The sequence below is a fragment of the Anarrhichthys ocellatus genome, unplaced genomic scaffold, assembly GCF_004355925.1.
Source record: "Anarrhichthys ocellatus isolate YVR2014 unplaced genomic scaffold, GSC_Weel_1.0 scaffold2, whole genome shotgun sequence".
In the NCBI taxonomy this organism is placed as follows: domain Eukaryota; kingdom Metazoa; phylum Chordata; class Actinopteri; order Perciformes; family Anarhichadidae; genus Anarrhichthys; species Anarrhichthys ocellatus.
Window position 1 is genome coordinate 13,828,081 of NW_022280032.1, and position 25,669 is coordinate 13,853,749.

The 25,669-nt window shown below is 42.5% G+C and overlaps 1 protein-coding gene across 3 annotated transcripts in view; it reads left to right on the forward strand.

Moving 5' to 3' along the window:
• itpr2 (inositol 1,4,5-trisphosphate receptor, type 2) overlaps positions 1 to 24,479 on the forward strand; it is a 48,413-nt gene extending 23,934 nt beyond the window's left edge. For all 3 annotated transcript variants that reach the window (XM_031858011.1, XM_031858002.1, XM_031858019.1), the window contains 20 exons: positions 7,312 to 7,432; positions 7,792 to 7,979; positions 8,080 to 8,260; positions 8,956 to 9,209; positions 9,300 to 9,500; positions 9,730 to 9,840; positions 10,296 to 10,391; positions 10,516 to 10,635; positions 11,783 to 11,917; positions 12,050 to 12,242; positions 12,448 to 12,573; positions 13,466 to 13,641; positions 13,772 to 13,936; positions 14,076 to 14,259; positions 15,424 to 15,510; positions 16,310 to 16,425; positions 16,604 to 16,769; positions 16,876 to 17,036; positions 21,665 to 21,826; positions 23,151 to 24,479. In XM_031858011.1, the coding sequence (XP_031713871.1) occupies positions 7,312 to 7,432; positions 7,792 to 7,979; positions 8,080 to 8,260; positions 8,956 to 9,209; positions 9,300 to 9,500; positions 9,730 to 9,840; positions 10,296 to 10,391; positions 10,516 to 10,635; positions 11,783 to 11,917; positions 12,050 to 12,242; positions 12,448 to 12,573; positions 13,466 to 13,641; positions 13,772 to 13,936; positions 14,076 to 14,259; positions 15,424 to 15,510; positions 16,310 to 16,425; positions 16,604 to 16,769; positions 16,876 to 17,036; positions 21,665 to 21,826; positions 23,151 to 23,231 (3,024 nt within the window). In that variant the 3' untranslated portion in view covers positions 23,232 to 24,479. The remainder of the gene's footprint in view (positions 1 to 7,311; positions 7,433 to 7,791; positions 7,980 to 8,079; positions 8,261 to 8,955; positions 9,210 to 9,299; positions 9,501 to 9,729; positions 9,841 to 10,295; positions 10,392 to 10,515; positions 10,636 to 11,782; positions 11,918 to 12,049; positions 12,243 to 12,447; positions 12,574 to 13,465; positions 13,642 to 13,771; positions 13,937 to 14,075; positions 14,260 to 15,423; positions 15,511 to 16,309; positions 16,426 to 16,603; positions 16,770 to 16,875; positions 17,037 to 21,664; positions 21,827 to 23,150) is intronic.
• Positions 24,480 to 25,669: the final 1,190 nt, after the last annotated feature.

Below are 25,669 nucleotides of genomic sequence, written 5' to 3' on the forward strand. Positions count from 1 at the left end.
TTACGTAACAGCCTGCAGTGCCTGAGCCAGCGTCACGTGTACCATCACGTTCTACCTCCCTCCCTCCTTACTCTCCCTCTTCTGTCCGCTTGCTGCCTCTCTGCTTTTGCCCCCTCCATGCTTTGTCTCAGTCCATCGCATTCTGTCTGCCCGCCTGAGTTATTTCCTATCTCTCTTCCCTCTAGTCCCACCCAGGCTCTGCTCTTTGTTTGCCTGGGTCATGCCAGGAGAGCTGGTCGGGCAGCGGAGGGAAGAGCCACAGCGGTCACAGTATAGAGATGTGTTGGCTCTTACTGCTGCACTGCACTTTATTGGCTGTCAGATAACGGCAGCTCCATAAATGTTTTTGCTCCCACTTGCCCTCCAGATGTCTTTGGTGACAGGTTTTTCAGGATAAAAGACTTGAAGAATGATACTGTACCGTAACTATTTACATGGGAGAAAATCTGCATAAAGTACCATTGTAGACTTACATTTTAAATATTATCTCATCCAATGCAATTTGTCACTTAAAGAATAACGCTGGTGTTACTCTATAGATGTCTGATTGTCAAATCTCATGAGAAAACAATAATGCAACTATTAGTCTCAATACCTTCTGACTTCCCTACCCTGTCTGTGCTACTCGGCTACAAGCACATTTGTTGCCACTGAAGATATAAATCTTTAAAAGTGGGTCACAAATACACAGTACATTAGTACTATCTACAGAATAGTGTAATAGTATTAAAAAAAAAAAAAAAAGTATTTTCTTAAATCGCATAGGCACTGTAGTATTTCACAAATGTTAGTCAAACATGACTGAATTATGCATTTATTGGGGCCGATTTTCCGCTGTGGATTAATACATGTTTGATGCGGACAACATTGACGGCCCATAGCACAGAGGAATAAGTTATGAGGGTTTGGATACACTAACAGTACTTATAATAGTACTTATTGTTGACAATGAGAAAATATAGAATACCAGTAGACTTATCCTTTAATACAATGGCACAAGTTTATTTTTTCTTATTTTAGACTTTAGAACACATGCATGCATGGTTTGCTGTCATGTGTGTATCTGCATCCAAGTGTCTTCTTGTTCACAGATGATTTGAAAAAGCTAGTTATGTAATATAAATCACTCTCCTCCCTCTCCTTCACACTCATCCCTGTCATTTACACGCTGTCTGTCTGTCCTTTCTCTTTCCCGTCCCTCTCTTTCTGTCTTGCTTGCCAAGTTTCACACCACCTGCCCAAGGCAAAGCAGATTTACAGATTACCACCCTCTTGATACTAAGCACATCACACAGATGCATGTAGACGGAAAGCCTCGCTCAGACACACACACACACACACACACTCTCCCAGGCACGCAGTGCCACGCTGGCTGTCCCTGCGTGAGCTCATCCTGCAGGGTTTTCCCGTGTTGTCTGTGTACTGGTGGGAGTAGTGGAACATGGCTTAGGTTCATCCACATGGAGCGGGTCAGGCAGGCAGAGGGCTGGATAAGCTCACGGATACTCTTATGGTTTGACCTTTGACTGGATTCAGGCTGACGCAGCATGAGTCAAGTAAGAAAGTTGGAGTTAAGTAATCTAGATCTGGACCCTGCATGCCTTACATTTTCATAAATATTTATCTAATGCCAATAATAATAATAATAATAATTATATCTATTTTGAAAATTGGCAATCTATTTGCCATGAATGTTTTACTGCCTGGTCCTTTCCACCTTCCTTCCTTCCTCTGGCCCTCGCTTCCTTCGGTCCATCGGTCAGGTGTCTGTTAGTTGAGTAATATGTTTTGGTTTCCATGACAACGAGGGATTAGCACATGTTGTTTGTCTGTCTGGTCTTGCCGTGTCTGCACACGGGGGAGTCTGTGTACCCTGTGTAGAAATGCCCTCAGACCAGCAGCACGTTGCCTGCCTAAACCTTTTAGCTACACAAGCCGCGGAGAAAAGAGACGCCCTGTAAAAAAAACCACCCGTAACATTGTGATAGTCCTTGACTTCAGGCCCTCGTGCATCTGCGGGCCACGATGAATGAGATTAGTTGTCATTGTCAACAGTGTTTTGACACAGTTCATAGTGTGTTATTTGAATATGATTGCAAGTGAGTTGGGTCATTTGTGCTCATGGAGGCACATGACCGGCGACAGGGAGAGGATGAATGATGTGATGTGCAACTTGTTGTTTGGACGGATTGCTTCTAGCTTTTGTTAAAGCACAAAATAACAGAATATAGCTCTGCAGTAAATACCAATTTAATGTGTCATTTTATATTATTATGTCTTTCAGTCAATATTCATCAGTGTCATCGTGTGACTATTGTTCCTCTTTGCCAACACAGTTCTCCTGCTTTTGACATTTGATGTACATCATCATCAGTTTGAGACTTTTCCCTTTGCCACATTACAAGATTTAGAAATGTTTGTAACTGATGCACCGGCATGTCAGCTAGCAATTATCTGGCCTTTGTGTCCCTCTGTAAGGTCCTTTATGTTGCCGTGGTAACGCATTTATGAAAATAGTGACATCACTATTAAAGCTTTAAATCTGTATCATCTGTTCACTCACTTATTTATTTGGGATTGACTGAATTGATGTTGCATCACTAACGTGATGTAATGTAAAAAAAATTGCGAAAGAAAAGCCTTCATACTCTGGGGAACATTAATGTCTGTACAACATTTTGTGGCAATCCATTTTTTGGTTCTTATATTTCAGTCTGGACCAAAGTATTGTCTCTCTTGACAGACGGACAATATTGCCATCCATAAAGCATTGTCAGCAGCGTGGATAAAATCCAAGCCAGCTAACACAGCAGCGCTATTTTATTGTAAGGTGTTTCTCTTATTTTGTCCACCTTGCATACATGCTTGAGTACCAGTGAGGCATACGAAACACACAACCCTCGCGTGTGCCTTATCAGCTAACCTATCTCCAGCACCACAGTCTTCTTAACAAGCAACACGATCAGCAGTTAACAATGTTAGTGAGTCACATGTGACACTCCCATAGTGAGCCCGCCAGCTAACAGTCCAATGATCGTTGTTTACGCTGCTGTTCTTGTATTTCCCTGAACCAGTCTCACCAATTGCTCTCACATATGGGCTTAATTTGTTTTTCCTGATGTGCTTGTTTGTGCTGTGGAATTGCAGCTTGAAATTATGCCGGCATATGATGCATGTCTCCGTGCACGAGTGTCTCCGACAGAGTTTTATGCAAGAGCCTTTTGCTGCAGAGCTACCTGTAGTGACTGTGGGCCAGGAAACGTTTCATATCCTGCAGAAAGGGACATCATTGGATAGAGGAAGAGCAGAGACGTGAAATGATTCTGTTTGCCTAACTCGAACTTAGTTGAGCGGCATCGCTTAACATAGCTTAGCACCAACCAGCCTTAAAGTGCATTAAGAATAATTCACTTTATGATTAACAGTAGCAGCATATAACTCACCATGGCCATAATCAGGTCAGGTGTGAAATTCTGGTGGAAAAATATCAAATGAGTCAAAATAAAAAGGTGTTTTTTTGCAGAAACATCTACAGCAACTCTGCAAAAAACTTTAAAAATTCCAAGAAAAATACAGATGACATGACCTAACTATCATCAATGGCAGCTACAGCTCTGCCTGTGTCCTCACCCTCTCTCTCTTCATGTTCCCAAAGTGCCTGTGCTAAAACAGCAGGATGTGTATGTGTCTTGATTTCCTGATTTTTGTCCTATTCATGAAATAACTCCCTTGGTGAGAAAGCCTTACAAAGCCACATTGATATGGATATGTATTATATTACAGACTGCTCCCACTTTAAGCATTTCATTTTCTCTCCAGTTCCAAGCTGTGGAGGAGCTCACTCCTTAGAGACAGATGAAGTCTTTGTTAGATAATGTGCAACACATGCTTTAATACTGTGCTTAATCAGATAGCGTTTCAGTCTGATTTTAAGTATCATGTGCTAACTACAACAGCAATAGAAGATAGTGTTTCAGTTTGAAACTCCAAACTGAAAAAGTGTGTTCACTGCACATTCTGGGGGACCCAAATGTTGCTTCCTGATGGTAAAGTTGTTGGATGTTGCTCGGCCCTCGCATGGCCTTCGGCGAAACTGTTCTTGCACTGTGACAGTGTACTTGATCAGTGTTCCCCACTGTTTACAAAAGACACACACCCAGAGTCCTCTCAGGTTTCTGAAAAAGTAACAGAGAAAAGAAAACTATTGCCCCCCCCCACCCCGATTGTTTGGGTAACATTGTCCTCCTCTGTGTCCTGAGTCTCTGCTATAATCAACCTTGTCTGACCTGAGCAGCTCAAGCCTCCCCCGCCCGTTCCTGACAGTGCCTGTCTTGGTTCACAGCTGGTGCTGCCCTCCGCTGCCTGTGATAGTTATTAGATCCCCTAAAGAAGCATAGGGCAGGCTTTGTCTTTGTCTTTTTCTCATTGCATCTCTCCGGAGTCAGACAGATCTGCAGACAGCAAAGCTGCGAGCTGGCTGGGGGAGGGAGGGGAGAAGAGGGGGTTTGAGGATGCCCGAGGTGGGGATCGGCAGCTCATCCCAGCTTGGACACCAGAGCCGCAGTGTGGCGTGCCTGTGCACATTTTAAAACACCACGACTGTCTGCTCCTTGCTGGGTTTTGTTTGTTCCTCTCCTCCTCTCCCTCACCCCCACTCCCCCCTCCCTCCTCCTCTTACTTCTGTCAGTTCTTCTACCTCTATTTCTATCTCTCTTTCTTTCGCTCTCGTGGCTCTTACATCACCTGACTGGAGTTTTTTCTCGTCAATGCAGCAGCAAGCAGATGAGTCAGGCTGGGCTGACTCTCCTCTTCCACCATCCTGCCTCCCCTCTCCTCTCCTCTCTCTCGCTCTCTCTCTGCAGCCCCAGCCAGCAGACTGCATTCCCCAGAAGGGAGGCGAACAAGAGCAAAATCCTGTCACCCCAACTCTAGTTTCAACTTCCCCCACGGAGTGTTTCTTTCACTGGTGTTTGAGTGTGGCACAAAACCATCACGTCCTTTGTCAGAAAAGGGGGAATGTTAAGTCAAACATGATTCAATCTGCAATCAGTCAAAGAGCGTGCATTTAGATGCGCTGCCCTGCAGAGCGTAGTGCTAGAGTTTGTCGTTGCACTGAGATTGTGTCCGTGCATTACTGTGTGGAAATTAAAGAGGCTAGCTCAATGAAACCTCACCTTCAGCTCGAGAAGCGTGCGAGTGTCTGTGTGTGTGTGTGTGTGTTTATGAGACAGCTCAGCCAGACAGTGCAGGCAGACAAGTGTCTCTGCTGACTGCAGATGAGATGGAGTGTTTACTGACACAGGGAGCATCAGCCGCACGTGCTCCTCCGCAATCCTTCACTCCTCAGTGCACTTAGTTTGAGGCTCTTCAGCTGGACTGTAACCTTTTGTGGCAAAAGCATGGCGGTGCCTCAACTGTCTCATCATGCAGTTTGTTGTGTTGTTTAAAATATATTATCAATAGTGACCAATATTTATCTGTGATAATTCAGTTTCAGTGTTAAGCAGAGACTCCCCCCCCCCCCGTGCCACATTAAAGTTCCGCACTGTTTGCAATCCACATGCAACTACTGTAAACAATGCTAACAAATTGAGTCATATTAGGCTGAATACCAATTAGCAGTATGTGTCAGCTTTAATAGAGGTGTGACAATCACAATAAGGGAACTTGCAGAGGGACAAAGAGGCCAGATGTGCCTGAATGTTTGGTGTGTCCGTCGCTAACACTGCAAAATTATGTAATGCAATTAAGAACAAGGGTTTTAAACTTAATGACCAGCCATTTTTCTGATTAATCAATAAATCATTTAGTGTGTAAAATGTCAGAAAACCGTTTCTCAAGATGACAGATTTCTGAAGATATTTGATTTGAATTGAAAATAAAAACAGAGAAAAGCAACAAAAAGTCATATTTTTTTTTTTAGCTGGAGCCTGTTTTTCTTTTTTTGTCTTAGTTTTTTTAAAAGATAACTTCTTGGAGGCTTTTTTGCTTTTTATTATAGTACAGCTGAAGATGGAGAGAGAGTCGGCGACGTGTTTTGCATTTTTACTTGATAAACAACTAATCGATTAAACGATCAATCACTTGCATCAACACATCAGTACCACCAGAGTGTAACCTTCCATCAAAACTGTATTTACTGCAAAGCTCTAATAATTTCACGTGTTTCTGTTATTTTGTCCACCGCCTGTATCTCAGGGTTGATTGTCCGACTAACATGTTTCCATGGAAACCACAGGTGGCTCCATTCATCCTTTTGCTCAACCCATCAATCGATCCGTTTGTCCAACTATTCATCCATCCTTCCTGTCTGTTGATCAATGATGATGATGGTGGTGAGGTGTCATCACAACAAGGCCATTTGAGTTGTTAGGTTCCCATAGAAACTGTTGACCTCCCTCAGTGTCCATACATTACTTTATGTGCCATCCATCCATCCATCGCTTCCTGCACAACAAAAATAGGTGGTGACGTGCACAATGCATATCATCCATCTGTCAATCACTCTTCTTCGATTACACAACCACCACCACCACGGGGAGATTATCTCCATGAATCCTTTAATCTCATTTCTGCTTATCTGCGTCAATTGTCACGAGAGATGCACAAAGATGTGTGTGAGAGAAAGAAACACAGCCCTTAAATAAACATGTAGCTAGATGGAAGCTGGTTCTGGTTTTTATGTGCATAATGCAGATGAAACATCATCACACACACAAGCCACAAGCGTGTGTGATGTTGTGTATTTTTTCAATTGGTATTAATTTTGTCAGTTTATATTTCCATCTGTTCTTTGTCCAATCACTGAGTGCAATTTCCAAAACAAAGATGTTGATGTCAAACCTTCAGGATAAAGAAAACATTGATATAAGATTTCAGAAAAGACAAATTGTAACAAACCGTAGGCTAAAGAGTGTTACCATACATTCTGTCTTGACTGCCAGTATATTTCATACATGCTTAGTTAGAATCGAGTTATTGGACAACACTATTGTTGTCAGGCTTCAATTTCTTCATCCTGGAAGCCATCAAGAAAGAAATGCATCATTGGCTGACGGTGATCATTCCTATTAGATGAAAGATGAAATCTGCTCAGCCCTCTTGTTTGGATGATTGAGTGGATTTCATGCCAGCGAATACACCAGACCATAAATGTTCTCTTGGATGAGACATTCGCTAACCTTGTCCTTCATTTCGATAACGGAAATGCTACTTTTTCAAAATGTGACTAAAATGTGAATTTCCTAGTTTGAGGCTGGTACCTTCTCAGACTGTGATATGGATTTAACATCATGATTTCTCTCTCCACAGGGAAACAAGTTAAGAAAGATCCTCCTCACACGCTACTTTGGAAATCAAAAGCTTCTCTCCAAGTCGGAGCTTGGGAGTGGAAACTGCTCATCTGGCGGCTTTGTCAAGCCGTCATCCGGAGGTACTGAAACCCCAAATATACCCAGTAGACACTGCGTAACCGCTCACTGCGGAGGAAACAACAGCAGCTAACTTGACAGCTTCTTAGGAGAAGTGCTGCTTGACAAATGCTGGCAGACTTTGAATCTGGCTAAAGCAATTCCTAAAGAACCATGTAAAGATAAAAAGACAAATATATATAAATATATATATCGAGAGAGAGATAGATATATAGCGAGATAAATAATAGAATAACATATGTCTAAACAGTGGAATATAGATTAATATTAGGTTCCATTACAATAAAAAAAATGATCAATGTGTGCAATAATATCTGTTGAGAGCACAGATTTGTTAAATGTTGGTATTTAATCTCTGCAGGAGGTTCTCCCGTGCTGGACTCTGACAAGCCAGGCAGTAGTGTGGTGGAGATCCAGTGTCTCTTGGACAGCGTTGGGGCATCAGAGCTGGTGATTGATCTCATCGTCAACACCAAGAATGACCGGGTGTTTGAGGAGAGCATTCTGTTGGGCATCGCCCTTCTCCAGGGCGGAAACACACAGATACAGGCGAGTAACGCAGACACTCAAATCATTTAATTTCTGTCCACATTAATTAGCTAAAACCCAGAACACATTAAAAACTCACAAATTCTGATTTCCCACACAGAACTCCTTCTACAACCAACTGTACAAGCAGAAGAATTCCGAGAGGTTCTTCAAAGTTTTCTACGACCGCATGCGTTTGGCCCAGCAAGAGATCCGAGCCACCGTGTCCGTCAACATGTTTGAGCTCAGCTGTAGAAAAAGGGACGATGACAATGACGTCAGCAGCATCAGGTTGAAGAAAGGTAGAGTCAAGTAATGATTTAACCTTTGAATTATAACCAACACACCATGGCTCCTTGGCTTCACTCTCAGGTGTGGCCGACACATATTTGTCACTTCTGCTGTCTGGAACATGCAACAAACCACTGTGTCAAAATGAAACTGACAGTGCGGTTCATATAAAGGTAGCCACCTGGATAATAATGCTAGATGTACCTAGAAATACGCATTTAAATGTGACTGGATGAAAAGCCAAAATATAGGCTCAAATACACATTTTAAAACCTTGATGCTTTTACAGTATGTGTGGTCCTCAAGTTTAGCTCAAGCTTGAGTTTCAACAATAGTGGTGTATAAATACAGAATGATCTTTGTTGCTCTGCTGACTGACTGTTGTTGCCAGTTCCTGCAGTCACATGTCAGGGGCCATGTGACGGCCCACATCACAAGCCTATCAAAAGGCCATTGTATCAACATCGGGTACTTTCATGCTACAGAAACACAATCAATTGTTGCCAACTTCTCTTTCTAGTATGTCCAGAATATCATAGAGAAGGCTGCCATTGATCATTTTCTGAAATGGTAACCTTTTTGCATGTTGCTTGTTTGCGCCCATCTGTTTCCAAAGACATATCTTGTTTAATGTTACTATCCTGTCCAATAATTAAACAATCAAGTTTTTAAAAATATCTTTTTATGCCTATATGCTGTGCTCTAGGGAACGACTTGGGGCTTCATATGAGGGAGGACATGCGAGGGCAGCTGAAGGAGGCCTCCTCAGTCACCTCGAAGGCCTTCTGCGCCTTCAGAAAGGAGCTGGATACTGACCTCGAAAGCCTCGGCCAGAACAGTGAGATAGTTGGGACAGAAGAGGTTTTAGAAGAAACTCAGATGAGCCAAGCCATCACCATCATGAAACCAATCCTACGTTACCTTCAGCTGCTCTGTGAGAACCACAACACAGAGCTGCAGGTACTGGCCCCCTTTTTTTGAGAAAGAACCTTGAGGTACAAGTGCTCTTAAATTGACTGCTGATCGATTGTTTTTCTGCTCTGAATCCAGAACTTTCTGCGCAACCAGTCCAACAAGACAAACTACAATCTGGTGTGTGAGACTCTCCAGTTCTTGGACTGTATTTGTGGAAGCACCACTGGAGGCCTCGGGCTACTGGGCCTTTACATTAACGAGAGTAATGTGGACTTGGTTCGCCAAACCCTGGAAACCATCACAGAGTACTCCCAAGGACCCTGCCATGAAAACCAGGTGGGTGGAGGACAGTTTAGTTTGTAGTTGACGATTTAAATCTTTGAACACAAATATGTTGGCTGGTATTCCCACATACAATATCGTTATCAGTTTGGTTTTCCATTGATTGAACACTATTCTTTTCTCTCTCTGTGTGTTTGTCAAACACAAGCCCATCTTCTTCTGATGTATTTAGTTTTTATCTGACGTGCATTCACTCTTAACTATACCCCTCTTATTTTTCCAGAGCTGTATAGCCAAGCATGAGTCTAATGGCATTGACATAATTATAGCACTGATTGTCAACTCCATCAACCCCCTGGGGAAGCATCGGCTGGACCTCGTGCTGGTGCTCAAGGTAAGCAGCAGGTGACTCCAAGAGCTCTGAGAGGCTGCTCGCTATGACGCACAGGCATTGAAAGCCATTACTGTAGCAACGCTTGTAGTTTGCTTTTATAGTAGTAATTGCCTTATAGTGCAAGAGAATGGGAGCAAGATGACCGGAGGTAGTTTGACCAAATGTTTAAAAGAGCAATATGGCAAAAAGCACATGTTTTAGAGAATAAATGGAGCCATTTTATTCTTTAGAGAGAGTTCCCGTGTGATTGCTTATGTTTGTTGGCTGCACATTATATCTAGCTGTTAGACTGCTGAACTTTGCAATCTTACAAGTCAACAATAAAATGACAACATTCAAATGGTTTGGTTCTGCTAAAAATTGCATCCATAAGTCATAACTTCCTGAATTACTTGCCTCTTTAGGTTGTAGTTGATCAAAATGTAAAAGCTCATTGGTGGAGCTTTGTGTTATAGAACAATGCCTCCAAACTCCTATTGGCTATCATGGAGAGTCGCCACGACAGCGAGAATGCAGAGAAGATTCTCTACAAGATGAGACCCACCGAACTGGTGAGTGTGTGTGTCTGTGTGTGGCAGCATGTAAACCCACACGCCTACATAACTACGTCCCATGTAAAACTGGTTTGCAAGTATCTGTAAGTAGCAGTAACTGTTCATAACTTTTGTGCATCAGGTGGATGTAATGAAGGAAGCCTACGCCCAGGGTCTGGAGAGCGAGGAGTACGAGGACAGTGTTGGAGACCAGATAAAGCCCAGAGACGTCGGACACAACATCTACATCCTGGCCCACCAGGTAAGGAAAACTGCCAGTGGCATTACTGCATTTCCTCTCTCTTTGTCTGTCTCCCTCAGAACCGTGCACACACTTGGAGTGTGTGTGTGTGTCCACAATGCATGCTCCTATTTGAGTGTGTCCTCTGCACTAAATGATGGAGGACTGCTCGTCTATGAATGAAACCCTCTGCCAGTTTCTAAAATTAGCTTAAAGGATGCGACACTGCTTGTGCAGACAGGTAGACTGCGTTCACTGAAGCCGGCGGTAGTCACTGTATCACTAAACAAATGTGCTTTTTGCTCGTCGAGGGTACCAGCGGTAAAGAAATGAGACGGGGGTGTTGTGTCCCTGAGAAAGTACTTTCATCTTGTGTCTAGCTGGTTTTCACTTCGGCCTCTGTAGACCAAACAGCAGACTAGTTTTATCATGTCAAGGAAGGTTTTTTTGACTGTTCAACTATTGATATTTCTTATCTTTTTTTAATTTATTTATTTTTATCTCAGAAAGTGAAAACACACACACACACAGAGATCCACACACACTTAGACATTATCTTATCAAACATATAAAGATATTATCTGGAATTTGCTCCTCAGGGCAGCTGCCATTCATTGTAATCCGTGTGTGATATAGGTGAGTAAGTAAATAAAAAAAGAGTGAATGATAAACAGTTACTTTGAGGAAATGCAGACGGTAAACTACTGTGGTGGTATGCCATTGTCGCACTTTTTTTCTGCTGCTCCCAAGTGGCCTTAAAATCAGTTATTGCAGGTTTAAGCAACCAATATCACCGCAGTATACGTATATGTAGAACTGGGAGGAATGGCGATATGTATAAGTAACATAATTGTCTTCATGTAAATTGTCTTTATAGTGTAATGTACTCCCTCTACCTTGACCCGATATCTGCAAATGTACACTGTTAGTTTATCCTGTTAGGGAGTATATTAATTAATCCATTATTTGGCTTTTTGATTTTCTGTCTTCTAATTGCCATGCCAAGTTGCAACCTCTTGTTTTTACTCCATTAAGTTTTCCGGTTTGTACATATTTAAAGCATTGTGTCACAATCGTGTTATTATTGTTATTGACACAGATCTTGTCTTGACAATGCCATATACGTAAAACATTCAATGACTGAGTCATTTGTGTTTTTGGATCCTAGCTGGCCCGACACAATAAGGTCCTGCAGCAGAGCCTGAGGCCAGGGTTGGGGTTGAGCTTGGGGTCTGGGGTGGACCCCGACAATGAGAAGGATGATGCACTCCATTACTATGCCAATCACACAGCTCAGATAGAGGTAAACCTCATCCATTCATCCTGAATCTCTAAAACTTTAAATACCAAGCACATCACATTTTTCCTGTCTCTCCACAAAAAAATATATAACTATAAACCCGTAATGAGGATTTACTGGACATCTATTTGCCAGATTGTGCGTCACGACCGCACCATGGAGCAGATAGTGTTTCCGGTCCCTAACATCTGCGAGTACCTCACGGAAGAGTCCAAGGTGCGTGTGTTCACCACCACGGAGAGAGACGACCAGGGCAGCAAGGTTAACGACTTCTTCCAGCAGTTTGACAACCTCTACAACGAGATGAGGTGGCAGAAGAAGATCCGCAGTAAGTCTTTACACTCTGAATACAGCGCTTGCGAAATAATGATGGTGGCAGCAGAAGCGGGCTGCAGGATGGTAAATCATGATGATCATCCAGAGTGTCTGGTTATTGTTGTTTCCAGAATAGATTGAAAGGCCTGTAGCATCTTTATGTGCTTGTGTGCTGAGTTTGTGTCCCCGCGCTTATGCTTCCTGGTTTGTTTGTGCAGGAAATAAGGCTCTGTTCTGGTTCTCACGACACATCTCTGTTTGGGGGAGCATCTCCTTCTACTTGGCCTGTCTGCTCAACATCGCTGTGGCTGTATTCTACCCCTTTGGTGATGATGGAGATGAAGGTGAGAATTCCTTATTTATTCTTTTTTTTTTAAGAGTTCAAAAAGCTGCTTCAGGTTTAGGGTGTCGGTAGCTCACTGTCTTACTGGGACAGACATTGTTAATGATATTAGTAACTCCAGTCAAGTATCCACTGTGAGAAGACGTATTGTTTATCAAGACTTTATTTCACTGTTCACATTTAAAAATGGCCCTCCTATGTTACCTGAGGCTGTGTTTATTTAAAGGTAGTCCACACCACACAGATGTTTTCACTTATTTGCCTGATCACGCTAGAGATGCACTGATAATGATATCAGATATTGGTCTGATACTGACTCAAGTAGCTGGATAGAGTATCTGTGATAATGGAAAGATCTGGTATCGGATCCCATTATTTTAATAAATAATACATTTATATTTATGTATTTATGTGTTGCAATTTGTTAGGAAAGCAATGTTTAAGTCAAGCCTGATGTTTCCTTACACATAAAAGAATGACCCCAGTCACTTCCACACTCGTGTAATTCTAATAAGATCTATTGTGCTCGAGATGGAGCCGTGATATTATGAGTTTTGTTGTTCTTCATAGTGTGATCAAATGTTGTTGTTTTTTGCTTTACTCGTGAAACACTCAAACTGTTATACTGAAAGCCTCTTTAATCAAGAAATCATCAGGACACTGAAGTTTCCTAAAGAATGGCGAGCTTCAGTTGTGGGGTTTACAGTGCAAGTTGAAGACGCTGGTTTGAGTGATTAAGTTGAGGGTCCCAACGGACTAATGTTTGTCATTTTGCCTCTGATTGTGCTAAGTGACGCTTTTAGCTCAGGTGAATAATTCATTCGAGAAATGCCACAACGTTTCAGAGCACTGACGTGCGGTACCTTGATTTTTAGCTTTATTCTTCTGTCCAGGCACCTTGTCCCCCTTCTGGAATATCTCGCTGTGGGTGGCGTTGGCGGTGTTCACCGCACTGCTTCCTGTCTTGCCCAAGCCGTTGGGCATCTTGTTCTTCCTGGTCTCCCTCATTCTACGTGCTATCTACACTATGGGCCTCGGTCCTGCTCTGTTGTTGCTGGGTGCTGTCAATGTAAGTAATGGAAGATTTGAGCCAGTGTTATTGGGGCACATGTCCCCTCTTGCCTCATCACACATCAGAGCTGTTGACTTCCTTTTTTTTTTTTTTTTTTATCCCTGAACTTTGTTTCCTTCTCTTTCAGCTTTTCAACAAGTTAGTCTTTCTTGTAAGTTTCGTGGGCAACCAGGGGACGTTCACCCGAGGCTACAAAGCAGTTGTTATGGATATGCTCTTCATCTACCATTTGGGCTATGCCATCATCTGCGTCCTGGGCCTCTTTGTGCACGAGTTCTTCTACAGCTTTTTGGTAAGAAATCTCTCACACACTTCAGGTCCATTACAGTGCGACTAGTTGATCAACGTACCACTTTAGAGATAAACATCCTGATTGTGCGAACAGTTGTTCAATTTGCTGATGACTCACTGATGTTGGTCTCCCTCCACAGCTGTTTGACCTGGTGATCCGAGAGGAGACGTTGCTCAACGTGATAAAGAGCGTGACCAGAAATGGCCGCTCTATTATTCTGACTGCTGTTCTGGCCATCTTCCTTGTTTACTTCTTCTCCATCATTGGCTTCCTCTTCCTCAAGGACGACTTCCGAATGGAGGTGGACCGCCTTCCTTTAGCAGGTGAGAACTTCTAAAGCTGTCAAAACACTTGCATTGTTTCATTGCGCCATGCAAAGTGAAGGGACGAGACCCTGCATATCGAACACTTTCTACAACGTAAAGTGGACACAAGTAGACTCCTGTTGATTGTTCACAAGGCGTCCTAGCAATCTAAGACGCTGCACATATAATTGCAATGTCCCTGGTTTGAGTCCGGGTATGAACCTCTGTTGCATGTCATCTCCCATCTTTCCTCCCTTGTTTCCTGTCAGGTCTATACTGCATTAATTGTGCCTAAGATACGTTAGGAAAAAAAATCTATATATATATTTTAATTATATATATTACTTTTTCTCGATAAAAATGTAGAATCAATATTTGTATATACACAATCTCCACAAAAAATTTGTATGATATATACAGTATACTGTATATACATACAGGCACATGTTTTGAACCACTGGACAGTGTAGGTGTGTTAATGATCTCCAACAGTCAGGAAGACAACCTGCTGCACCTGTTGCATAACCTGGTGGCCGTGCCATCCTGTGTTTTGCTGAATAGAGCTCGGCAGACACAGCAGAGCAGTGGTGGGTTATGTAACCAGCTGGGTTCACGCCCGTCTGTCTGTTTGCTGAGGCACAACCGGGACTCCATCAGAGCTGAGGAGCACTCTGACCACACTTGTGCTGCCTCGGGGCTGTGGCCCCTGTGGCCGCCTCAGCCCCCCTGTCCCCTCCACTCTTCTTCTTCTTCTTCTTCTTCCTCTGCCTCCTGTCTCCCAGCCCTGGCCTCTGTCCTCCAGCCTGTCAGGGACGAAGGCCCTTTTGGAGACACTCTGGCCCAGGTGAACAGTTCTTCTTCTGCCTGTCTGCCTGAGCCTATCACACTCAAGCGCAGCTCCTCTTCCGCTCAGGGCTTTACCGATGTGCAAATGATTTGTTCAGGTTCTTTCAGCAGCCCTTCACCGCCCACCCAGCAGCTGCTGCCTCAGTTTACATAACGTCTGACTACATTTTTCTTGCTGATTTTACCGGTGCTGATGAGAATTAGCGGGAAGTTTTAATGTCGGAGCATAATTTAATCATCTTCTTTCATTTGCAAATTATCGTGCTGTTATCATTAATCAATCTCACATAATTTCCCCTTTTTACTCTTTCTTTTTTTCTTCTTCTTCTTTAAAAGGAAAAGGGGATTTATTGAGTAACAATGGAGTTGCTGACTCGTGTATGAAAGATAGCTGTCCTGTTTCAACACCTAAAAATGTTCCTGGTAAGTTTTGATCAAAATAAATACATTTTATTTTCTATTATGAACTGCTGGGTGGACATGTTTTAAGATTCTGTGGTTCTACCGAGGTGTATAGTTTACCTCTCCGGCAGTAGTCAGTCTCTGAAAGGTTACGCACACACAAACACACACTGACACACACACACACACACACACACACAGGCGTGCGTGCGTGCATACAAAGAAGCTTGATGAGGCAGAGGGGGTGACTCACACTCCTCTTTGTGTCCGTGCATCTCCTTCGATCACCTGCACTATAGGAGCACACACGTGAGCTCATCCACATCCTTCACCTCCTCTTCCTCCTCTATCTATTTACAGTATATGTACATTACAGATCAGACATGAATAACATTTTTTTCTGTTTTATTCTCACATTTGAGGAGACAAATTTAGGGTATCCATTTGATCTTTAGTCACACCATAATTGGCTGTTCCCATGAAAAGGAGTTTTATTTTCAGCCAGTTATGAAAGTCGGATAGTTTTTTTTCTGAACTTGATTGTTCCTGAAACCTTTCTCACACACACTCTTAGCTCAATTTATTTTAATTCAGTTGAGTTAAATTTAGATGTATGGGTTGTGAGTTTTATATAAATTGAGTCGATCCTTTAGTCTTCAAATGAGAAGAGTGATGAAAAGACAAAGCTACTGTAAAAAATGTGTGTTGTATATTTTGTAGCACAAATGTAGATACTGGATATAAGCCAATACTGCACATTTGACCTTGTTGTCTAATGTTTTATGCATTTCCCATTTGATCTATGTGTGTCTGGTTATAGATGATGGGACGGAGCGGGTGTGTGACACTCTGCTCATGTGTATAATCACGGTTTTGAACCAGGGACTACGTAATGGAGGAGGTGTGGGAGACATTCTCAGGAGACCCTCCAAAGAGGTCAGACTGTGCTATATTCATTTATTACTGCGTTTCATTTTACTTAATGTCTGTTTGTAATGACTTAAAGTATAAATATATTTAATTTGTGCTGCTTTAACTTCTGTTTCACAATTAACAATGGTTAACGTTAAATGATGCATTTTCTCCATATTTTGCCTGTAACTGGACCATCCAGGAGCCTCTGTTTGCGGCTCGAGTGGTTTACGACCTTCTGTTCTTCTTCATCGTTATCATCATCGTTCTTAACCTCATCTTTGGTGTTATCATCGACACCTTCGCTGACTTGAGAAGTGAGAAACAAAGGAAGGAGGAGATCCTGAAAACCACCTGTTTCATCTGTGGTGTGTATGGCTATGTGGTTCACCTAATACTGTATGCAAATGACCGCGAAATGAAAGAACAGTATATTTATAAGAGCTAATGTTAACTAAAGGTAATCTCTTGCAGGGTTGGAGAGGGACAAATTTGACAACAAGACAGTGTCCTTTGAGGAACACATCAAATCCGAGCACAGCATGTGGCATTACCTCTACTTCCTGGTTCTGGTGAGGGTGAAGGATCCGACCGAATACACCGGCCCTGAGAGCTACGTGGCCCAGATGATTGCGGTCAGTAGACCAAACATTCATACTGTACACACACAGGAAATAATCCCTCAGTACCTTTTGCAATGCAGTTTTATGCACCTAAAAAGTGCATCATGCAAGCTGCTCTATCATCAAAAATACTGTAGCTTAAGTTACAGTGAAGCGCTTTAATTTTGTGTTTGAAAGGTATAATAAGGAAGGCAATGCACTTTATTTTGAGATGACAAACCAAAGCCACAGAGATTTTGTTTATTTTTCCATGAACATGTGGCCAAACAAACACATTCATTTCACCCCCTAATTCATATTTTGCTGGCGAGCCGTACCAGACAGCATACAGATGTCTCAGTGTTGGAGTCTTAAAGTTTTGTAGCCTTCCTTACTTTGCAGACTTGCACAGTGTGCCAGAGAAGCATGAGACTCTACAGCAGACGAGCGATCGAAAAATGAGACTGAGCCTCTAGGCCTGTGCCAGGCATTACAATTTATTCTCCTTCCCCCTCGCTGCTGGAGAGAGATGGGTCTCTGTTCTCAAGTTAGTCTTCACTATTCTGAGCTCCTAAACTGCTGGGACACAGTGTGGTTAAATAGTAATTAAACCCAGTCCAGCTCTATTATCATCAATGCACCAACTTGCTGCACTGACACACAGACAAGAAGTTGAAGGATGTAAGGGCAACTAAAGGTGTTGCCGTTAGGTTAATGGATTCAAATGAAGCCTCGGAGTGCAATGGCACATTTTGTGATTAACATTTGGCCACGATGGGCATAAGAATGGTAGCATTATAATGAACAATTTGCATTATAAACAGGTGACAGACATTGAATTAATATGCATCAGCGGGTCTTCCAACAGGTCGGCTCTCTGATGCGAGACCATGGTATTGCTCTGTGATGAGGTAATGATGAGTCAGGAATTTATATTAACGCCTCCTAACATGCTGCAGAGCAGAAATACACACAGGGGAAAACACACTGCAGCCCTCGTGTGTTTTATAATATTCTTTTATGATTCTCATAAAATGGTGGAATCATTTTGAAAATCCCTGAAAAGTTTGAGTCTTTCTCAATAGTTTTGAATATTCATGTCCAAATAAGGAACAATTAAAGGCAGACTTGCTTTTTAATCATCTACGGCCCTGTAACTTATAAGAAACAGCTGTTTGAGAACATTTATTTCCAGAGTCTTTTAAAATAAAAAAAGAAAGAGGCTATCCTGTTGCAGGACAGATGTTAGAGTGAGGGTTTCTGGCACAACTTGCATGGTTCATGAAAAAGGGAAAACAGTCTTGACAATGGTATTAACTCTATTGTCAGCAAAAGAAAAGTGACAAAAGGAAAAAAATATTTCAGCAACTTTATGGAAGTGTAATACACTATGGATAAAGTCGAGAATAATCTGCTCACACACAGTACATCTCTGGATGAGAGACAGAGCAGTGGTGCATTGACAGAAGCTGTAATGAAAAAACAGATGAATTAGAAAGTATAGGAGTCTGTGATCATGTTGGGCTCTGCAGGAGACTGCTCCATCTGCCCTCTCAACGCTGTAGCCCAGAGTTTGACTTGATGTGTAATGACCACACACACACACACTGGCCGTCATAATGAGTGCATCTTGGTTGGGTAGGATGGAGTGATGTGGTGAAAGAGTAGGATCGCGTTACACTGAGTGTCTGTCCTGTTGGTGTGTTGTGCGTGTGGATGGGAATTAGTGTGCGGGTGTTTGTGTGTAAAATCATGACAGTGACTGCAGGCCTAGCAGGTATTGCAGCAGCCACAACGCTGTTGCATAACCCATCTCAAGTGGCCTGCTAATAGCTCAGCCCTGCCTGGCACGTGCTCCCCTGTCCCCTTCTCTCTCTCTAACACAGACACAGAGTCGCCATCTTCAATCCTTCATCTAATTTACAACACACATATAACACGTTGTCTGTAACAAAAGCAGCAACAAAAGTATCTAAGTGGAAAAGGTACTAATAGCAGTAGCAGCTGCTCTTTAATAACTGCTCAGCTGAAGAACTTGTGTGTGTGTGTCTGATGACTGTGTAAGTGATACTATCTGCAGACTCGTCTGGTACACTCACTGTGTGCTGTGTCATTGTATCTCTTGACACGCGACTTTTAGCTTAAATTCCTGACCAAAGTGCGCATTACTTCATGTAAGGTAAATAATGTATATTACTCTGGACACAGCCCAAAATGCAAAGAGCGACAGTGATGTTTAATTAAAATCCCAATAAACATTGTACAATTTGTTAGGTATGGTGAGAATATCATAACTATAACATTGATGCCACTATAGCTACAGGTAATTTATAATGAATTCATTTATTTATTCTTTCTCCAACATTTTTAAAGTGTGATGTTTTCGCAGCCCGTTGTCTTATTTCTTATGACGCGGTGAAAAACCCAAAGGTGTTTATGAAAATTAAAATACAAACCGAATCCTCACATTTTAGAAATTGCGACCATCAAATGGGATTCATTAAATTCACCGTTTTCCAGAAAATAGCAGGAGCACATATTTTTCAGGCTTGCTGGAGTTTGACTCAAGTTTTTGACATTGGTGACATCTAAGGTTTTATTCCCCACAGTGTGTTTACAACACAAGCCTAACTGCTGTGGTTGACGGTGCACAGTATGTGCATGTACAGTACGTGGTGAAACACACCAGCGGTATGGAGACAGCGGTGGAGTGAGAAGCACGTGAATGTCTGTAGATTCATGCTCACTGAGGTGTTTAAATGGATCAGTGAAGCAACACTAAAGCCTTGACTCATTCAGACAGCACAGCACACAGTGGACTACTGTACAGTCTAATGACCAGCAACGACACGTGAACGCGGTAGTTCAGATTCTGTACAGTCACTGCTTAACTTTATATCGGTGATCTATAGATGATGCTTCAACCAACGTGAGAGACTGTACGTTCAAACAGGATATTGCGTTCACCCCTAATAACGTCTCTTAGGGCTCCTTATCGAATCTTTTCGGTTACTTAATCCATCAGTTATGGATGACTTGATAAAACAAGCTTCAGATAGTCCTCAGTTTCAGTGACGCTGAAGCTTTGTCTTTGAAATCACAGAGCCTTCACTGTGTTCTGATGCTGTGAGAAAGGAAACTACTCTTTTTATTTTTGAATGTTTTGGCCTCTTGATGCCCGAGGCCCAAATTAGCCCGAGGATTCTCACGCAAGCTCTTATAGAAGGACTCGATTCATACTGTGCAGCTCAGCAGTCATACTAAATCAGTCTAACTGCTTCCCCTGTAGTCGGGGATGGAAAAAGTATTCTAATCAAAAGTAAAAAGCAGTCAAAGTGTTGAAAACAACCCAAATACAAATGCAGTTAAGACATAAAAGTGAAATATACACGTGTACATTTACTTGGTTACATTTGATCACTATAAAAGGGCCAATATGGCATCCTGACTATAAGCTTTCGACATATATAGACCCCACTGACAAACTTTCTTCAATTCAGTAACGTTGTTAGAAGTCGCAGACACTTATTTTTAGCTCAGTTTCCTGGTTCTGTTCATGAATTTCACAGACGGTGAGTTTAGGTTCGTAGTATCAGTTGCATGATATTCCAGGGCTATTAGTGTGGCACTTAGCAAAGTGTGATAAACTTGTTAATTAAGGCAACAAAAACAAATAACCCACACAACCCGCTGTCCTCTCCACTCTCCACCCCATGTCCTCAGCATTTCACACACTCCCTATAGTCTATTCTTATATAAGAGTAGGTGGGAGAATACCTCACTTCTCCCACTGGAATTAATGTGGTGCCAGTCAAAACCCACTCTCGCCACCTTTTTAAGTCGTTTTTTTTCATCAGAAGAACGGGCAAATGAATATTACATAAGATCAGCTGATGGCAGTCTGTCTCTGTGAAACCTACCTCCCTTTCAAGAGCACGCGTGTTGTAAAACACACACCCTCTTGCTCTCAGTCTGCTATGTACATATCCATGCAGATGCACGGCAACAGTACACACACCCACGCGTATACAAACACAGACGCACTTAAGTCCATTACATAATGCCATAGGTTCCTCTTGCTCACTGTGCTCTCGTGGCTTCATTGCAGATGGTTTGCTCTGTCCACCGCGCTGTTGGAAAAACACATGATACACTAAATGTCTCAGTTTGCATGAGAGCATGCACACACACACACACACACATTAATAACACTATACTCCCAGTTGTGTTCTTGATAGACGACAGTGACTCATTCCCACATCAACAGTGTGCCTATATGGAGTGGGTGAGAATTGAAATGCCAGTAACTGTTCATTTAGTGTATAATTGCTATCCACAGTATCCAAGAGACAGCAGTGCTGCTTAAAACATTTTACACTGTCAAGTGCAAAACAGAGAGCAGCTTCCATTCTGATTGAATGTTTAATATTAAACCTCCACGCCTCTCTCCAATTACCAATACCGTCTCTGTTTACTCTCCTCCTGCAGTCTGGCTTTAGCTCTGTAATGCTCCATGCACGTCTATGCAAATCCGCCTTGCCATTGTTTGTGCCAACATAGTGCTGCGGCCGTCTCTCTGCCCTACTGAGTCAGCTTTATTTGAGCCTTTTGTGCCTTTCACCTTTCTCACTGCTTCTCTCACATCCCATCTCTCCTCCCAGGAGAAGAACTTGGAGTGGTTCCCCCGTATGAGAGCCATGTCGCTGGTGAGCAGCGAGGGAGACAACGAGCAGAATGAGATGCGCTCTTTGCAGGACAAACTGGACGGCACTGTCACTCTGGTGGCTCAGCTGTCTGGCCAGTTGGCTGAGCTCAAGGATCAGGTACAGTGCCACTTCAGGCTGTTTTTCATGCTGTGGTGGGAAAAGCTCTGGTCTGAGCACTGTGGTAGTCTGAACTCAATGCCTGATGACTAAGCTAAGGAAAAAGAAAAAGTTGAGTAGCATCGTGTTTTAAATGCATGCTGTTCAGCCAACTATATCACATGGACTGTGAGCTTCACGTGCTACCTGACCTTGAGACTCTTTTCACCTCAAAACATATACAGGGCCAAGTGGTCACAAGGAAGAGTCTCATTTTTCTATCCATGTCTTTACTTCAGTTCAGTGACCTAGATGAATTCTATTAGATCCTTGATGATCCTGAACGCTAGGTGACTATCGCATCAGCGATCACCGCGACTGATTGCCGCCAGTGTGCCTCTGGCTGTTTGGATGACTAGCTATTCTGCTGCAGTGTGACTGATCACTCTCATCACCTGCCTCCCCTGCATGTGATTCCAGTCACAGGCCTGTCCTTGTTCCTCTTCTGCCAGATGTGTGAAAACAACTCCTACTGGGAAATAAACAAAAAAAGCACCTCTCTCGACTGCACTAAGCGGTTCAGTCTGTAACATCTCTCTGCTGAGTTTGTGTGCTGTTGAAGTGCCCTAGAGCAAGACACCGACATCTTATCTCTGAATCTGAAATAATTCATGGCCTGCAGTTGACCAAAACTACAATATAGCTTTAGAAGTCTACACTGACTAATATGGAGTCATGGGGTTAGCGAGGATGTCACTCCACCTTTATGATAAACAGAAACTTTGAGATGCGAGGGAGTTTATGCAGGCCTAACCACAGCTCTGCAGTCACAAGGGGAGGCCTGCAGGTCTCACGCCAGCGCAACTCAACTGTTTCTGACTGGGTGGAAAGTGCTCCTGCAGCGCCTTCCTCATTACCACCTCTGCTGACCTCGGCGCTTTACACTATCACAGCTCAGAGTGTGTTCGTGTGTGCTGCTATTTGTGTGTGTGGGTTTTTAGAGTTTTGCACAGCATACTTGATTTCCTTTAACCTGCATTTACATTTTATGGGTTTACAAAACCCGTGGCCTTCATTTCTGACGTCTTTATGACACTAAAAACACCGCAAATGTAATGGTGTGGAGAAACCATCTCACCATCTCACTTCTCCACCACACTTTTACAACATTCAACCTGCAGGTAACCGTTCTGCACAAAACATGACAGGGTCCTCTGAGGAAGTTTCCATGGGACAGTCATAGCAACGGTTGAACAAAGCGATGTGCATACAGCCGTGGAGAGGAAATATCTCTTTTATAAGATCTCAGTCTCATGTTTTTTTTCCCTCTCTGTGTCCTCCACAGATGACAGAACAGAGGAAGAACAAGCAGAGGCTTGGGTTCCTGGGTCCTCCTCAGCCCAACCATCTCACCTCGGCCCACTGAGGGGCTCAAGGCTCAAACGTGACACGGTGACGGGCAACTCGGCTGCAGCCTGCAGTAGAAACAAGCTACAAATGCAAACACACACAAACTACAGCCTTAAGAACAATACATGGGCATATTTTCAATTCCTGATGTCAAAATGCAAGAGGAAAGCAAGGGTTGACACAATTGTTTTGACATAGTGCCTTTTCTATGACACGATCACTGCGTTATGGGATTCAAACTGTGCCTTATGAGCTCTCTCGGCCACTAGGAGTATGCTTTACTCACCACCTGAACACACCCTCCTACACAGGAGCTCAGCTCTGTGAATGATTGGCCAGGCACGACACACATCTGCCAGCGTAGTGTTAGTGTGCCAGACAGAGGTCGGGGGAAATGTTAAGGTAAGGTTAATGTTTAAGTGCTGTCAAGTCTGCGGACGGTCGCGTCTCGTTCCTTGACTGTCCTCAGTGCTCATGTGTCGGAGAGCGGACACAGAGGTCGTGATTGGCTGTGTTTGAGAAGTTGGGGGGGCTTTTGGCCTCCAGGGGGGAGATTCTCCCCTTTTACCTTTTTAGATTTCTGATCGTATTTATGACAAAATGTGCGAATCTTAGCTGGAGTAGTATTTTGGTGTCATGCTGCCTTACTCATTAACTTTTTTAAACAGTACATTGCAACTGCTGAAAGTGCACTTTTTTTAAAGTGCAAAAATGTAAGCCTGTAACTGGAAACATTGGTTAGTTGGGGTATTATTTTTGTGTTTAAAAATGCATTCGCTGCACCATTTCAGTTTTTTTTTAAATATATTTCTACAGAGTATATATATATATAACAGAAATGTGAATTACAAATAATGATTACCTGTGCAGAACTTACTTGAAATGTCTTTTAAATCTAAATCGTATATTGGTACATAATGTAGTAGACAGAAGATGGTAAGATTACAGTTATTTATTACAATATGAACATCATGACTATAGAGATGCCAATACTGTAATATTTACTGTATCTGCTCATATCATCATCTTCCACTGTTTCTTAAATTTTCATTTTATATGTAAATCATAGTCTCTCTTGGACTGCAATTGAGTGTTAAGTCTGACCTTGTGTTTTAAACTTGCACAAACTAATGGCAGATTGTAAGCGCATGCACTCAATGTTAACTGTCCTGTGACACTTTCTGTTTCAACAAAGTGTATAATACATTGTGTTTTATGTGGTCAGATGTTGTAATAAATTTGTAACAAGACTCTTTCTAACAGAGTTGAGCCTCAGTCCCTGTTGTTGTTGTTGTTGTTGTTGTTGTTGTTGGGGATGAATGAGCACTCAAACGACCCCCTCTGCACCCACCCACACTCAGTTTACTCACACTTGTACTCTTCCATGAAGGGAGTGCAGGACAAATGAAAATACCTGTCCTCTGGAGACAGGATCCTACTTCAACTCATGCAGCAGGGGTAGTCATCTAATGTTAAATTCAAAGTTGCTGTCACTGTGCTGCTTTTGTTCATTTTTTTTTATGCTCATCTTTACATTTCATTCCAGCTAATTAACAGATTCTAAACCAGAATGGAATTTAGATTTTATACAGACAGCTGAATATAATTGGTAGTTCAATGAAACATCCAGCTTCTGCCCTACAAGTGGTAGTTGTACAAATGCAAATTTGACTAAATGGACCTTGTTTAATTGTTCTAGAAGATGTGAAAATGTTAGCAGTTACTGTCATTGAGTGCTTCTGTCTATCCAAAAGGCTTCCCTTTGCAATGCAGTGTGTAAACTCTTAAAGAAATGAAATTGCCTTTTTAGTTGTTGAACATTGGATATATTAGGCCTGTCGTCCGCACATCCGTTCAGTGTATGTAACTTAGCTTTCAGTACTTGTGTGGAAATGGATAAATCAAAGCTGTGGCTGGTTGATTGTATGTTTGTGCTAGTGGAACATATTTGAGATGATAAACGAATCGCAGAAAGGCCTCAACCGGTCTTTTATCCCGTCCAGTAATTTACCCTCTACAGAGAAGCCCATCCTTCCTGGCTTCAGTTCACTGTTTACGCTGGCAGGCCTGTATTTTCTCCTGCTGCCTGTGACAGCCATTAAAATTAGCTCACGCAGTGCCATAATGGTGAACAGCTGTCACTGCGTAGACAAGGAGGGTAAAGGGCATTACTGCAATGTATTGGACTCAGAGAAGGAAGAGAGGGTAATACCAGGACCATCATTACTGTCTGGCAAAAGTCTTATTGCCATCGTGTGATACTAAACAAACATGCACTGCTTCGGTCTGCATCGCTTCCTAAACAGACCATTTCATCAGCTGAGATATATTTTGATGCTTTTAATCGTGGAGACAAAATGTTAAACTTTGTTCTCTGGTGGGGGGGGGGGGGGGGGGGGGGTGTCTCTTTTTTTTTTTTGTTTTTTTTTTTTTTTTTTTTTTTTTTTTTTTTTT